The following is a 16,890-nucleotide window of genomic DNA, read 5'->3' on the forward strand; positions in this document are numbered from 1 at the left end:
GTCAGAATTATATTCTTCATGGAAGTAGCACTAGAAGTCAATATCAAGATTCATACTAAGAAGTGTATTCCGATTTTCACATTAAGCAGGATGTGATCCTGCCTTAAAAATGCTTCCAACAGCAAATAATGTCCCATATGCCAATACACAATATCAATGAATTAAAGATTTCCCACCATGTCCACTGCCTGCCAAATGACAAATATGAAAAGGATTTAGCCAAAGCCTCCCTACATGCAAAGTGGTAATTGCTAGAACCTCCCCCCAAATCAGTAGTTTCTACAGATGTAATTTAGGTGCCCTAAGTTTCTGTGGGTGATCCACTGAAAGCCTCCCTGACAGGGAGGACATAGGAGTCGGAGCTGGCCTGATGTGACAATGAAAGAAGTGAGGTGGTGGAGCAGCCTGACTGGTGAGAAGACTGGAAAGGGTCACGACATATTCCTTTGTAAGGAGAAAACAGCAGAGCTGCTTCAATCATGCCACATGTATTTTTGAGAGAAAAAGCAATTTCTAAAAAAAGATTTGGCTTTTAGTGAGTACTTGACGGTTTATTCAGAGGAGGGTGAATACAGGAACTCCCGCACAAGTTCATACTCAGATCTGCACAGCACAACTCGGGGAAAACTTTTTGCTTTAGACAAAGGGTGCTTAAGAGAAGAAAAGTAAGTTTCAAAGAGTTCCTCAGCAAGAGGAAGACCAATCAGCATTTTTATTCAGAGCCACAGGTGAAGAACCCAAGCTGCATGTTGAAAAAGTCTCACCGGAGATTTGTTCACTAAGAGGAAACAGGGAAATAGGAGAAAGGGGTAAGAGATGTAGGGTGTTGGTAGCTGATCTCCACAGAGAAATAACATGTGTCTGCTTCAGAGTTACTGAACATAAGTGCTGAAACAGCTGAGTTTGTTCAGCCCTGAGTGAAGAGTTTCTGATTAGCTCAGACTTTACTTAGAGAACTAAGTCTACTTTCTTCAGAAGGGACAGGTTAAAAATGTGATGCAAAAGTTCCTGTTCTGTTGCTTTCGTGATTTGCAGTCTTGCTCTTCTTAATTCTTGGATTGAGAACTTTAGCAACCTTATGTGTTAGAAAATCCTCCATCTGAAAATAGACTGGAAGTTCTCTGTTCTTTATTTCTGATTCAAATACCACTTTGTTCACTTCTGCCCTGAAGAATTTCTGCAACTGAAATAAAATTTTTTTAAGAAAACGTGTTTTGTCCTATTTACATGATATATCTTGCTGTCAGCTACTGCAAGGAGTGTTATATCATTTTCAGGATAGTGTATATCATTGAAAATATTAGATTAAAACAAAACATCTTGTCTGTGCTTTTAGAATCAATGAAGATGCTGAGACATTTAAAAACAAATACAGGTTGACTTAAATAACTATCACTGAGATAAGAAACAATATGTATCAAGCCAGGGATCACATAACAGTCCAAAGTCCAGTAATGTCTTCCAGATTCTTGAGACATGACAATAATATTTTCCCCAATTATGCCTGTGAGAAGTGGATGTCAAACACTGTAGTTTGTATCTGGAAGAACACTAAACAGAGAAGAGGAACGAGAGAATGTATAAAGTAGAGGAGAGTATGTTCAATCCATTGGGAGAAACCTCATTTGGAAAGGGGTGTTTATGTGCCTTGAGATACACTGCTAATGTCTCTGCATATGTTTTTACATGAAACTGAGATAGCCACTTTCCTTAGGTCTATTCTTGCCTAGTCTCCCTTTCAAGTAGCTGCATCTCTCTATATGCTTTGGTCCCCAACTTCCTCTATTCTCCATGTGGTACACGAAACTATCTAACTCTAAGCTGTAATCTACCTAAGAAATGTAGGGGTTTTTTTCAGTTTAGTGGTTGAAGTGAAGTGTGAGAAATTAGCAACCCACCAAATGAGCGTTTTTATAGCTTACAGTGGAGAGCAAGTTGTGTGTCATTGGGAATGATGTGAGACGTGAGGATATCTAAGCATGCAAACTGGAGCAATGATTGAGAACAGTGTAGAGGAAATTAAGCTTAGATGCAGTCTTCTTCATGCTGCCTTTTAGGCATTGGACTGGATTGGACCATCACAAAAACCATGCTCAGGTGTTATTTTAGAGAGCTAGTTGAAGGAGGCTAAAGCAGAGCCAGAGAACAGGTAGGAAGGCATATGAGTCATCAAGGATCCAGTGCTCAGTTTTCTTTCCTGAATTTCTTTTATTCAGTCATGCAAAGGTGTGCTCTGAATCCTTGCACTAGACAATTAATAGGGTGTCAATAATACCAATGTTGAAAAGTTCACCATGCATATTATTAATAAAGTTTTAAGAATGGTCGTTTTGAGATGCTAAAGAGTTGCTCAGGAAATGTCCAAAGAAACTTGAAAGCCTACACTGTGATGACATGGAAGTTACTGTCTGGTGTTTTTGAAATGGCAAGACTTTTCTAAAGCATGAGAAATGATTGAAAACTTCATGGAAAAAAAGGAATGTAAAATAATACTGATTTAATTGGCATGAGCTTTAATAAGGCCAAGTGCAGAGTCCTTCACTTGGGGTATAAAAACCCCAAGCATCGCTATAGGCTCGGGGAAGAGTGGCTGGAGAGCTGCCTGGTGGAGAAGGACCTGGGGGTGTTGGTTGACTACCAGCTTGATATGAGCCAGCAGTGTGCCCAGGTGGCCAAAAAGGCCAATGGGATACTGGCGTGTATCAAGAATAGTGTGACCAGCAGGAGCAGGGAAGTGATCCTGCCCCTGTACTCGGCACTGGTGAGGCCGCACCTGGAATATTGTGTCCAGTTTTGGGCCCCTCGCTTTAAGAGAGATATTGAGCTCCTGGAGCGAGTCCAGAGAAGGGCGACTAAACTGGTCAAGGGGCTGGAAAATAAAACTTATGAGGAGCGGCTGAGGGAGTTGGGGCTGTTTAGCCTGGAGAAGAGGAGGCTGAGGGGAGACCTGATTACAGCCTACAAATACTTGAGAAGGGATGGTGGGGAGGTGGGGGAAGGTCTCTTTACATTAGTGATGGGTGATAGGACAAGAGGAAATGGGTATAAGCTTAGTCAGGGGAGATTCAGATTGGATGTTAGAAAGAATTTCTTCTCTGAAAGGGTTGTCAGCCACTGGAATAAGCTGCCCAGGGAGGTGGTTGAGTCCCCATCCCTGGATGTGTTTAAGAATAGGGTGGATGAACTACTTAAGGATATGGTTTAATGGGAGATTAGAGACGGTTGGACTGGATGATCTCTAAGATCTTTTCCAACCTAGAAATCTATGAAATCTATAATTGAAGCTGTCGAACAATACTGAAGTAATTGAATGGTACAATATTATATTTTTAGCATTTTTACACTTACCTTCTCGTGCAAGTATTTCGTAATGGGCAATATGGTGGAAAAGTGAGTCCAGTGTTTATTGTTTGTGTGTTTTTTGATTTAGGTCAAAGTGTAAATAATAGATTTCTTTTTAAGTTCTTTTTGACACAAGCTGAGGAGAAGTACTGCATGAGAATGAAGCTACCGTTTATTCACCCAGAAGACGTGTTCATATGTTTCCAGCATATTCTGGTACAGATACTAGGCTTTGGGGTCTTTCAAAAGTGGCATTTTAAAAGTGGTAGAGGGAAGACTCTTCCTTCTTCCAAGAACTTTTGTTTGTGATGTTTGTAAATCCTGACAGTAAAACAACAACAATTAACCTCTTTGCTTTTCTCTCTATTGTAGGGTGATAGCTCCTATGTAAAGGATCGTTGGTGTGTGTTTGATGGATTCATGGTCTTTTGTCTTTGGGTGTCACTGGTTTTGCAGGTAATTTATTTCGCTTACCTTTTTCTGTGAATAGTTCCTTAGTTGTGAAAAATATATGACACAAACAAATAATGATGAACTGTGGAGTATAGCTGTACATGGGCCAAATTGTTTTTAAAAAACTATGCTGAATTCAATAGCTCCGTAATTGCACATTGCAGCATATCTACATTAGCAGTAGAATTTATCTTGATTAATTTTTCTTACTGAGAAGTTCCACATTAATCTGAAGATTGTTACCATAAACCTTCTGCATAGTCAAAAGGAGACAGAAGGATCTTCAGAGCACCGTTTGTCTCTTACTCCATGTGACAGTTGTGCTCATCTCCTTACGCTGAGTCTGACAGGATGCCGCGGTGACTACTTAAGCAACTAAAGGGAGAATGGTTCCATGGTCGATGTCTGCCGTCCTGTAGACGTATTGTGTGGCAGGGTTTTGATAGCGAACAGAGGCTACAGGGGCGGCTCCTGTGAGAAGCTGCTGGAAGCTTCCCCAGCTCTGAGTCGAACCTGCTTCTGGCCAGGACTGAGCCCATCAGTGACGGTGGTGGCACCTCTGGGATAACACAGTTATGAAGGGGGAAAAAAACCCCAAACACCTGGGGACCCTGCAGCAGAGAGAGGTGGGAGGCACAGGATTCATCCCGGGCTCCTGCGCGGGCAGCTGCCTGTGCTGGGCCACTGCCTCTTCCCTGGCGGCGGGTGGTGGCCATGGTGGTACGGCTGGGGTGCAGCCCTGGGCCTGGGAGCAGTTTCTAGCAACCTGGCACCATCAGCCAAGGGCCTTTGTTCCCCCTATATGGAGACTCAGGGAGTGCTCCAAAGCTCCTTGCTCCCGGGTCACCCGCTGGGCAGGGCTTATCCCACTGGGACTGCCAGAGGTCATCAGGCCAGTTGGGCATGGCATGGCTGCAGGAGAGAGAGGAGCGGGATGTGAGAGAAACAACTCTGCAGACATGAAGGTCAGTGAAGATGGAGCAGGAGGAGGTGTGCCGGAGCTGAGATTCCCCTGCAGCCCATGGTGAGATGGCAGGTGGCCGCCCTGCTGCCTGTGGAGCAGAGATACATCTGCAGCCTGTGGAGAACCCCACACCAGAGCAAATGGCTGTGCTCAAAGAAGGCCATGACTCTGTGGGAAGCCCACACTGGTACAGTCTGTTCCTGAAGGACTGCAGTCTGTGGGAGGGACCCATGCTGGAGTGATTCATGAAGAGCTGCAGCTTATGGGAAGGACTCGTGTTGGAGAAGCTCATGAAGAACTGTCTCCCGTGGGAAGGGTCCCCATGTTGGAGCACAGGAAGAGTGTGAGGAGTCCTCCCCCCTGAAGAGGAAGGAGCAGCAGAAACAACATGTGACGAACTGACTGCAATCCCCATTCCCTGTCCTCCTCTACTGCTGTGGGGAAGGAGGTAGAGAAATTGGGAGCAGAGTTGAGCCCAGGAAGAACGGAGGGGTCAGGGGAAGGTGTTTTTTAAGATCTGGCTTTGTTTGTCATTATTTTCCTTTTACTTTGATTGGTAACAAATTGAATTGATTTGTCCCCAAGTTAAGCCTGTTTTGCCCATGACCATAATTGGGGGTGATCCCTCCCTGTCCCTGTCTCAACCCATGACCTTTTCATTATGTTTTCTCCTCCCATCCCACCAGGGGTGGGGAGTGAGCAAACGGTCACGTGGTGCTAAGTTGCTGGATGGACCTAAACCGTCACAGGTAGGACTAGCACAGAAGCAGGCAGCTGACACAAGCTTGCACAGTCTTCTTGAGTTGTTTGAGACAGAAGCATTATGAACAGAGTATATTTTTGGATTTTCATTAGAATAACTTATAAATGGATTAAAAGATTTAGTAAGACTTTTCTTTTAAAAATGTGGTTAAAATGAACTACAAAATAAACCAAGAGAAGATTGTAAATGAAAACAAAAATCATATATAGTATTCATAGTTTTAAAAGTTCTGTAATTGAATATAGGAACAGGACAGGGTCATCAAGAAAATTTCCTGATTCTTTTGTTTGTAGGTGTTTGAAATTGCTGAAATAGTTGACCAGATGTCACCGTGGGGCATGTTACGGATTCCACGACCACTCATTATGATTCGAGCATTCCGGATATATTTTCGATTTGAGCTGCCAAGAACTAGGATAACAAATATCTTGAAGTAAGTAAGGCTGTTATTTGGAGAACAACAGAGAAAATTTCAGTTTTGACTTAGAAGACTGACTACAGAGCTCAGAAAATGACCTTTCATGCTTAATGGGCATTTTCTTCCTGAGTTTTAGTTCTGGCCAAAAAGTTCTTGCTATTTTCCGTATTTAAAGAATCATCAAGTTTCCTAGAAAATGATTGAAACTGTCAAATATTTAAATAAATCTTAAGAATTTTGCTGATAACTGTAGCCAGCAATTTTCAACCAGTGGCAGTAAATTCTGTTCCATTAATATGAGTACTTAAAAATCAAAGTGAACACTTTTAGTAGGGTAATATTTGTACATAAAAGTACATGACCACATACCCTAACCATTACAGTTACAAGTGTACATATGTTGGTATAGGTATGGAGATGCTTACATACAAGCAAACACACATAAATATGTTTGGTACAGCATGTATTTGCAAAAACCATGTAATGGTAATGTGAAAGAGTTTTTTGATCTTTATTCCATATCTACTTCATCATCATAGCTTGTCTGTATGAGTCATTAGATACTATTTTACAAAAGCTAGACTTTATACATTTTATTTGACTTTTTTTTTGTTCCATCCTTTGTAGTTTGCAGCTGGTTTAATTACCCTAACTTATGGGTATAGAAAAAATTGTGGCTCCCTTTTCTATCTGCACAGAGTGAGAGATCGGTTCTAAGAACAAATTTTCTGCAGGATTAAATACTGTTTTGTCTGTGTGAGCATATTTTCTATTCTGGAGGTTCTCAGAGGATGCTTCACATTGCCTGTGCATTCAGTGTCGTATTTACCTTTTTGCCAGGCGTTCTGGAGAGCAGATCTGGAGCGTTTCAATTTTCCTTCTGTTCTTTCTCCTCCTGTATGGGATCCTGGGAGTGCAGATGTTTGGAACTTTTACATACCATTGTGTGACCGACGACACACAGCCAGGGTGAGTTAGCCTGTGCAGGCATGACGTGGGGCTGTTCTTTCATTACATATATATAATCGTAGTTAGCATCAGTGGGTGTAAAATGGATTTGATAGATTAAAAAAGCAGTCCACCAAAATGCACTAAGATAAATGGGGGAAACAAACATGTTAGGAATTATTAAAAAATACAAATTTTAACTGCAACAGAGAGATTACAAATTGTGGCATTTGGCTGCGGTCTGAGTTAGGAGGTGAGTGACTGTGTATGTGTGTGGGGGTCAGAGACCAGGAGAGCAGAGGAGGCTTTAAGAGGAGCATTGCCACTTGCAGCTGATTCAGGTCACTGGTGATTCATTGGTTTTTGCTGTATTCTCCTATTTTTCCAGAACTTCTGAGTGCAGGGCCAGACCTAAAGTGTAGGGCAGAACTACCCCTCGAGTTTCACACCCTTTCTAGATTAAGGTATCACTGGGACCTGATGCTCAGATGTAAAGACCCTTTTTACCCAGGCTTTGGAAAATACTTATGTTTAGTATTTTACACTGGTGATTGAGTATACATCACGGTTTTGATTTAGCACATACTAAAACACAAGATTGACTTGAAGTACAGTATAGCCTCTTGTCGCTGAGATGGCTCATAAAATCACAGATAAATATACATTTACGTGTCTTGTTGAATTCAGGGCTTGACTGTATGCTCAACCACCATTACGTTGTGAGATTCCTTTACATCTATTTCTTCGTTTTGTCCCTGTTTCTTTGGATAGAGAAATGTTAGCTCTGGAGTTCTTGCTTTTGCTTTAGTCAAAATTGGGTCCTTTTATTCCTGTATTGAATTTGTCAGGACATAAATAGAATAGACATTATAAAAAAGCAAAACACTGCTTAATATCTGCTACCATGCTGAATAAAAAGACTGATTATCGCAAAACTCCATGTTAAAGATTTTCTAAACTGAGACCTATAAGCTGACAAACAAAGAATGAGGTTATTGAAAACAGCAGATGCAAAAAACGTTACAAAATTATTTAATAATATGCTAGACATGATATGGGGTTTTGTTAACTGAAAAAAATTGGCTTTTGAATATTTCTTACTTACTTAATCAGTACTGTAGTAAAATGTGGGGCTGATCTTCACCTAGACTGGAAATGAGGTATTTCATTCTGACTTTTCCTCTTTTTTAAGAGAAAATCTTTATAGCACAGATTTTTTTTTTGCAGTTTCTCATAGACATGGGGAAATGATTTTTTTCGTGAAAAATTTGTTTGTGGTAATGAGAAGGTCTGTGATTCTGTGATTTATGTATGTTGTTGGAAAAACAAGAAGCAGAATAGACAACATAGGAAAGATGGGGCATCATATAATTGCTTCTGTCACCGCACACAGCTTTTCCCTGAAATCAGTAGAAAAAGAGGAAGTGGGACATAATATTGTTCTCAATATGGAAAGTTAAGTTTGTAACTTTAAGATTACCCATAAAAAATTTGTCTAATTTCTTCTGCATGTGTTGGGTTGCTCTCTGAATATTGCATTATTTTTTTAAAAAAGAAAGTTTATAGAAACACCTCAGTTTTTTGGTGTTGAAAGGACGAATTACAAGCAAAGGTTAAAAGGGTCAAATATCCAGTATATAAAAATAAAAATAAAAATAAAATAAAAATAAAAATAAAAATAAAATAAAAATAAAATAAAAATAAAAATAAAAATAAAACCCTGTCTTTAACCCATCTAAGTGAGTTAAAGTTGGAAAAGTCAAGTATGCAGAATTAAGGAAATTTAAGACTTGAGGTTGAACGTCTGGCCTTAACTCCTTTTTCTTTCAGTATCATCAAGTGTATATGTTTTCAGCTGTTTAGAAATCTAATTTAAGTTACTTTTTTAAGTACCTGGGGTAGGCACCTTCAGAAAGTAAATCACTTTTTCCATCTCTAAACCAGACTGGTAACTTTAAACGGCTCCATGGCTGTGTATGAGAACTACAGTTACATTGAAAAACACTTTTTCCCGAGAAGTGCTGCCTCTTTTATTCTGATGAATGGTGTTCACACAAAGAACAATATATTTTTTTCTTTGTTGCTCGACGTGTGGACTTAACACCTTACTTTTGGCATACTGCTCATTACTACTCTGAAAACACTGTTTCCTCTTCTTGTCTGTAGTGTTCATCGGTATACCTTGTGTACCTTGTGAACACTTGGAAGTATCTGATGCTTTTTTAATTTTTGAGGAACGCAGTTTGGAAGCTCTGAGTGGAGTCAGGCTGTGCCTTCTTCACGTAGGTCAGGGCTTGACCTTCCCAGAGCTGGCTGCAGAACATATAAGAAAAACTGCCATGGGCTGGGAAATAAATCTAGGAAAAGAAATAACAGTTCTGATGTGGAAAGAGGACGATTTAAAGGCAGACATTGGTCCAAACTGTCGTTAGAAAGGAGGCGACATGCGACTTCTGAATCCAGGAGAGTTTATTAGTTGAAATGTAGTAGAGCACAAAAAGCATGAAAATTGCCTAGGCAAAATTTACTTTTTTCTTCGAGGTTCAGTTTCTCAACTTTATAATGAGGATTAAACATTCCTCTCAGAAGCTGAGCCTGTCTCAGGTGGTTCTGTTCCAGGCAATGGAGAGTGGCCAAAGTTGGCTGTACTTGGCCTCAAATAACTTCAAAGTCTTTAATGAGCCACAGCTGTAAATACTCAGTATTTCTGCAAACCAGATCCCAGACTCCCAAATCAAGATTAGAAAATGAAAGGCATCCAATTAGTGGCCACCTGTGAGAACTTTAATTTTAGGTGATTTGCCTTGTATTATGCAGAATTCTATGGCAAGCGGCAAGGGTAAAATCTTATTATTGAGGTCAAGACTTCATCTATTTCAGAAATTTCAGAAATTACTCTAAATCTACTGCCTTCTGAATTATTATTCTAAGGGAGGCAAGTGTCTTTTGAAAACGGAGTCTTAAAATCTTGCTATTCTTTTTTATTTGAAAGGGCATGGCAGCCTCATCAGACACTCATTGCCTCTTTGACTGCTGCAAGTTCTTTTATCTTTCCATCCTTCTTGACGCCCACACTGCCTGACCTCCTGTCTCTCCACCTCCTCAGTAATTTTCTAATGTTAACTCTGACAAACAGAAATACTGAAGTGAGCTAACTGCGGTCTGAGTTTTTCATTCCATCCGTGAAATCAGCAAAATCTGACTTCCTTCCAAAGGCTGAAAAGTTTTTTTTGTTGTTATATGATGATAAATCTTTTTTTCCCTCATTCTTATAATCTTTATTTTGCCAGACTTTTTTCCCCACAGGGAACACTGTCTTCTTCCTAGACAATTTTCTCACTCAGTATTCCCTTATGATTATTACTTATCTTTTTACAACTGTGCTGTCACAGCTTTCCCCTGATGATTTCTCAAACTAGTATATCTTTTTTCTTTTTTTTCTTTTTTTTTACTTTTTTTGTATAAGTGGTATATTACATGGGTTTCCTTGGTACAGATCTTCTTTAGTTGCTTGAGACACACGTTATGGTTGGAGTGTAATGTATATATAATCCAATTATCTAGATAAGTCCATACATTATAAGCAGTTTAACAGGTTGTTTTGTTATATCTGAGATTAATTTCAAAGAATTGAACAAATGTGGTGAAAATGGGTTGTATTCCTGAATCTACTGTAATTTACTCTTCAGCACCTCCAGTATACATAAGGTACTTCCACAAGGGCAAGAGAGAGAAATTATTTCCAAATCATTGCTCTGATTGTTAGAATATTTTATATACCTTCACACACTAGCTACTGAATGTTTTCTCATTTTTATTACCAATATAGGTTAGATTACGGAAAAATACTTTCACACTTCATGATTAGATTATATTTATTCCACAATAATAAATTTTCCTTTTGTAGTTCTCAGTCTGCACTGGAGGTAAGAGAAAGGAAGCCTCATCAAAAGAAAGAAGGCTAATATGGCTAACGGCCATAAAATATAGTATTTACTTATTTCTTCTCCCAAAGTCATTCTTTAAGGGCCTTTTTTAACACTTTCAAAAGGATATAGGCTGAGTATTCCTGTAGACCTGTCTGCCTTGTCACCATGGCAGTCAATTTAAAATCCTTCTTTTTAAGATTTCTTGTTTAAAGTAGGAACTGCTCACGAAAATAGATAAGAAAAATAATTACCGAGTAATAGAAAGATCTAAGAGGTTCTTGGTCATCTTTCCATCTGTCTACGGATAGGCCCTGAAAATGTCAGAAAACAGCTTCAAAGGCTCTGGAGCTGAAAGTTCACCACAATATCTAATAGAGGAAATAAATATGATTAAGAAGAACAAAAGGGATTTGAGATACTGTCTTATATCAGCAATGGAAAAATGAGTAATTGGATTTCTGAGAAAGGGAAGAAATCAAAGACCAAGCCTGAAAAATCAACATAACAGGACTTCTTTAACAGGGCACATTAATTTATTGATGCTAGTTGAACGACCAGCACTGCTTTAATATTGCCTTTGGGATTTATTCACAATCTCTCTTAATGGTGATATGTCTCTAGTATAAACTTCTCAGGGAGAGGAGGAAGAAATCTTACTTTTCCAGGCCTGATGTTGTTTGGATCCAAACCAAAATTAAGAAAAATACAGCATCAGTCTAAAAAGGGAGTAATTCAATCAAAATCAAAAGGGTGGAATAGAGTGCTGAGGTGATGGCCAGTGCTGATGCCCAAGGGAAGCAGTCTTCAGGAGTGGGACTCTCCTCACTTTCAGAGGGCATGTGATTTCTGAGCATAAATCCTAATTTCATCTAGATTTGCTATACAGCCAGTTATCCAAAGCAATTGGACCATTGATTCATTTCACACAGGCTTTCCAGTGGTTTTGTTTGTCCAGCTCCATTTTGAGCAAGAAGGTGACCTTTTAATGAAGGTCTAGGATAGAGTGATGGGAACCCAATAGCCTCAGCTCTTGGTGGCTCAGTAAAGACACATGCTTATCTGTATTAAGATTTGGAGCCATTTGGGTTTACACAATTCTTTGTCCCAGTGAAAACATCGAAGATTATTGAACTTCTGCTCAGCCTGTTGACCTTTATGGGATTGCTTTCCTCTGGCTAGTAAGTCCTTTTAAGTAAGATGGACTGGATTTTATAGTTTATTGTGAAATTGGCTGACTATAAATACAAGAATTTGAATAATATAACATAACGACCATGTCTCCCCTTTTCTGTAGGGAAAGTTTTTATCCACAAGATTTTTACTTTATAATCACTGTACAGAATTGAGGCCTGGTGAGTACTGAAATTTCCACAGGAAACCTGCAGGAGGTCAGGATGCCGGAAGTCAGGACATCCTCTAGTATATCATATAATTGGGGGAAAGACCAGACATTTCTAGAAAAACAGAATTCTAAGAGTGATCACTGAATCTGCCAGATGGGTGATTAAGTGCTATTTTAGAAAGGAAACTGGAAAAGTTTTGTTCTTTATATTGCAAGAGGAAGCCAGACAACCAATGGAGAAGCCTGTGGATATCCTGACATTTGCAGGTTAGACAGCAGTACACCTCCCTTAACCTGGAAACGCTGTGAGGAAGAGACACTTCTGGATATGCAGGCACTTACAGGAAATAGTAAGAAAGAAGTTCTAAAAGAGACTTCAGCTCAGTTTCTGTGAGTGATCTATCTCATCTGTTGTTTTGAAAACCAAGTGACTGTTCTCAGTTTTGGGCTGCTTTCTGGAAGCTGAATGTGATTTGGATGAATGGACAGTTTGATTCCTGTCCCAATCCTTTGGATTATAGCAATTCAAAAAAGTGTGAAAAATGCTGGAATATTCATTCTGAGATACCTGTGAGCAGACTGAAGATATCAGCTCAGCTATTATATTATTATTTTGAGAACTTGTGGAGGGTCCATGAGGAACTAGGAGGCAGGAAAAGAGCAGAAATTTAAAAAGGAGGAAGGGATAAGAGACAGGGGAAAAGCCAGGGAATTATGGCTGGGATATCGGTAAGCTTAACTTCTATCCCTGAAAAATTCTATAGTAAATAAACAAACAAAAATTTGTTAACAGCTGGAAGATAACAAGAAAGTGAGTAGCAGCTAATATGGATTTATCAAGAACCATGTCAAACCAATATAATTATCTATGGCAGGGTAACAGCCATGTGAATTGGAGGGAAGAGTGGATGTCATATATTTTATTTTAGGAAGGCTTTGTAACAGTCTCAGAGCACATTTTTGTAAGGTGGCAGGAGAAACATAGTTAAGGTGAAAATAATCATAGAATAGGTGCAAAACTGCTTGGAAAACATGATCAGTGAGTTCATATTAATGACTCATTATTGGAACGGAAAGAGCAATGATCCACATAAGTCTGTCATGCTATTTGGAGGCTTCATTAACATCCTGAATGATGACAGATAGAATATACTTGTTACACTGAGGATGACATGAGGTTGGGAGGGCCTGGAAACATTTTGGAAGGCACGATTAGAATAAAAATGATCTTGACAAGTTGAAGACATGCTCTGAAAAAAATGGATGAAAGTCAGCAGGGACAATATACTGCACTTGGGAAAAAGGAGCTGTACACGTACAGCATTGTGAGTAACTGTGCAGGAGTGGGAGCATAATGGAGGAACAGATCAACAGTATTGTGCTCTCGTGAAAATGTAGAAATTGTAGTATCAGACGATATGTAGGCATCATTTGGAGAGAGTCTAAAGGAGGTGAAAAGGAAATGAGCTTAGATCTACAGAGCAGAGCTAATATGGAGCGTTTGGCAGTTTTTTAGCTCATCTGAAAAGAAGTGGTGGACACGTAGCAGTTTTTGGGTGGATAGAAACTGTTGCACAGAGAAAAGGAATTTTATCTCTGTTTCTGTGCTACTGCTAGGATAAGAAGTACTTGTATTAAATTTCAGGAATAAAATTTCAGGTTAGATAGGATATCAGGAAAAGTTTGCAGTGGTAGGGATAAGGCTGCACTTGGAGCCTTATCCTTGGAGAGTTTCTGAATTTCCCCGCTGGGGATCTTTAAAACAGGCTGTGAGAACTTCACTGAGAGAAAGTAGAAAGGTCTGGGGTAGGGAACTATATTTAGTGGACTGTTCATATCCAACCGTATTGTTCTATGATTCCATAGAAATGGTCCTTCTTGACATAACAGAATTCAAGTATCTTTATCTTCAGGGAGATACACTGGATGCAGGAGTGTAACTACTGGATGTTAGGGCAGAGGTGAGAGAGAGTGGCTTGCGGCGTCTTTTCTCTCTCTTTGTGTTTAACTAAACTTTGGAGTTGGGGTGAGAGCATGTTCCTGAATGTTCCAACTGTATTTTTTGTTCTACCTCACATGACATATCAAATTCTCTCACTAAAACATAGTTCTTACTATCAGAGGTGTTATTATTAATCTTTGTTTTACAGTAATGTAAAATATGTTTCTATTCAATCTTTACATGCATCCTCCTCATCCATCACTGCCTTTCCAGACTTATCTAGTCAGTCCCTGTCCCCTGCCCTCTCCCTCTCATATAAGATAAAAGAGTTTTAAGTTAATTTTCAGAAAAAAAACACAAATCCAGCATCGCTCTGTGTCTCCTTAGCATAGAACAGGCTCATCAGCTGCCTTTATACTCAATGAACCACATTGTTTGTACTCAACACAAATGCACCACATCATTGCCTCTTTTCCGGTGTCTGAAATACTGCCCACCCTTCTGCCCCTGCTGTAGCAGGCTCTGCTGGGCTCACTGCTGCCTGGTTTGACCAGTTTCCTTCACAGATCCATAGTTTACTGCCTTTCAGCTTCTTGTCTTTCTCCCTGTCCTCCTAGCTCCCCTCAAACAAAGGCGTAGCCTCCTCACACTCTCGTCATATGTGAGGTGTCTGCAAAGGCAGCAGGAACAAGGTTATCACCTGTTACAGCTTGATCTTTTGTGCTGCCTGTCTCTTTTCTTGATCATCATGATTGTTGCCTAGGGGCAGTATTAAAACTGCAATCCAGACCAACATTTTGTACACCTTCTACCTGGCAGGTTAATGAGAAGGGCTCTTCAGCTGGTATTTGGAGAAAATATAACCCTAACCATTCTATGATTCTGTGAAAAAGCTTTGTTTATGGACTGTCAGTGGCTCATTAGTTTTCTCTCTTGAGCTGGATGTACCCTATAGGCTTGAAGGCTAGACCAGTTTGGGCTTTTACATTTGGATTTCTTGGAGGTCCAGCAATATTTCAGATCTCTTATTGACAAAACTTTTTGTCGTTACTGGAGGTCTACTGCTACATGTTTTAAACATAATTGTTCTCTGTAGTGCCCTGTCAGTGAAGGCATTTCACCAGATAAAACAACCATCCCGTTCTGGCAGTAAGTCTTCCTGTCAACCTTGTGTACCAGTCATGCTGTAAAATGGACAGATCAAGCTGCTTTCTCCTGGGTAAAGTGAGAGCTTTGGTGGAACAGCCAGTTCTGTTATCAAATGCTAAGTAGTTTCCCTTTGGAGCTAGCTGGATGATGTTGAAAATTTGTTCTCAGGTGCTCAGTGATAGGTCTCTTTCTTTTGCTATGCCGAGTCCCATCTTCTGCCACTTCAGATGTTGCATTAGTAACTTGCCTGTGTAAATGCATTTGATGACCATCCTGTATATGGTCTTGACACTTTGCAACACAAGCTTTAGGAAGGAATTGGTTTTGCATGGAGTTTAGATTTGAATTCAGGGCAGTATTCTTTTATAACGCTGAGGATTACCCTATCTTGTGCCTAAGCAGAAAGTTTGTACAGATAAAACTGCGTGGTGCAGTGGTCCAAAGAGAGCCAGGGAAGCTTCCCATGCTTAGTAGTTGTGGCTAACTCTGCTGTTGTGGGTGATGGGTCCAAAAGTGCTTGTGAGCTTTGATGGAAGTGAATCTCAGCTGAACTTCAGGCTTATGATTTTCAAATCCTACAGTGCAGTTTTGTGATCTTGTGTTTTCCCCATAGTTGGTAGACAGCTACTCAGAAGGTATTCTTCTATAATTAATCCAAATAAGTCCAAATGCAAGCTTAGGTTTTTTGAAGTGATCCTGAACATACTTTAAAATAAAAATGGATGCAGTCTTCAGCTTAGATTTTCATATATTTCAGTTCATGTCCGTGCAATTTAAAAGAGAACAGAGGCATTTTGCACTCTTTCTTTTAAATTCTCTAAGAAAATGCTTTCTTGGATTGTAATAGGTACTGTAGGTATGAGATCATGTAACTTGTAAGTAAGTCTAATTTGATACACCTCGGTGAAATGCAGATTCATGCAAGCAAGCTAGATTTGTTTTTAACTCTTCCTGTTTATTTCCTGTGTATTAGCACTTACAGCGATAGCTTCTTTCGTGTGTGAATGCCATTAATTCATGTTGTTTTGATTCCTGTGAAACAAGCCTTGCATTAGCATACATATATTGCAATTGCTATTTGAATTCAAGTCCCTCATGAGTGATTGTAGCAGTCACAAAAATGGGCTGTCATAGAATTGTGGCATTTGATAAAATCTCAAAATAGTACTTTTCATGCATTACTACTTCAAGAACAAACCCATACTGGAACTTCTGAAAGTTTTCTTCTTTGAGCTTTGCTTTCTAGTGCCTGGATGTACGTTCCAGCAGTGTCCATAGGAAAGATTTTTTATTTTACTCATTTTTCTGTGGTTAACTTCTGTGGCTTTGTTACTCTGAAGGATAATGACAGAGTGATTTGCATTTAATTTCCTCTAGTGCCAGTAAATAGTGATCAAGCCAATAGCTTGTTAAAACTGTTAAGTATCCGCAAGCATCCTGTTTTCATTTGGGCAATGACAGCATTGACTTTGTGTATAAGGGATCTGCCATGAGTACTGAGTTGTCTAGTTTTGATGTTGGCACCTGTGTTACGAACCTAAATGCCTTGAATTCCCTCTCTGGCTAACAGAGAGAGAAAGGTGCTTCTGGAGTGTGACTGAACCCATTGATCTCCGAACCTCTGGAGATGTCTTTCTCTC

General features: G+C 39.7%; 1 protein-coding gene across 2 annotated transcripts in view; it reads left to right on the forward strand.

Annotated features, from left to right (window-relative positions):
* NALCN (sodium leak channel, non-selective) overlaps positions 1-16,890 on the forward strand; it is a 253,954-nt gene that overhangs the window by 19,391 nt on the left and 217,673 nt on the right. For both annotated transcript variants that reach the window (XM_086611009.1, XM_086611015.1), the window contains exons 3-5: positions 3,715-3,798; positions 5,816-5,955; positions 6,781-6,909. In XM_086611009.1, the coding sequence (XP_086467135.1) occupies positions 3,715-3,798; positions 5,816-5,955; positions 6,781-6,909 (353 nt within the window). The remainder of the gene's footprint in view (positions 1-3,714; positions 3,799-5,815; positions 5,956-6,780; positions 6,910-16,890) is intronic.

Source organism: Tauraco erythrolophus, chromosome 1 (genome assembly GCF_009769465.1).
Source record: "Tauraco erythrolophus isolate bTauEry1 chromosome 1, bTauEry1.pri, whole genome shotgun sequence".
Classification (NCBI taxonomy): domain Eukaryota; kingdom Metazoa; phylum Chordata; class Aves; order Musophagiformes; family Musophagidae; genus Tauraco; species Tauraco erythrolophus.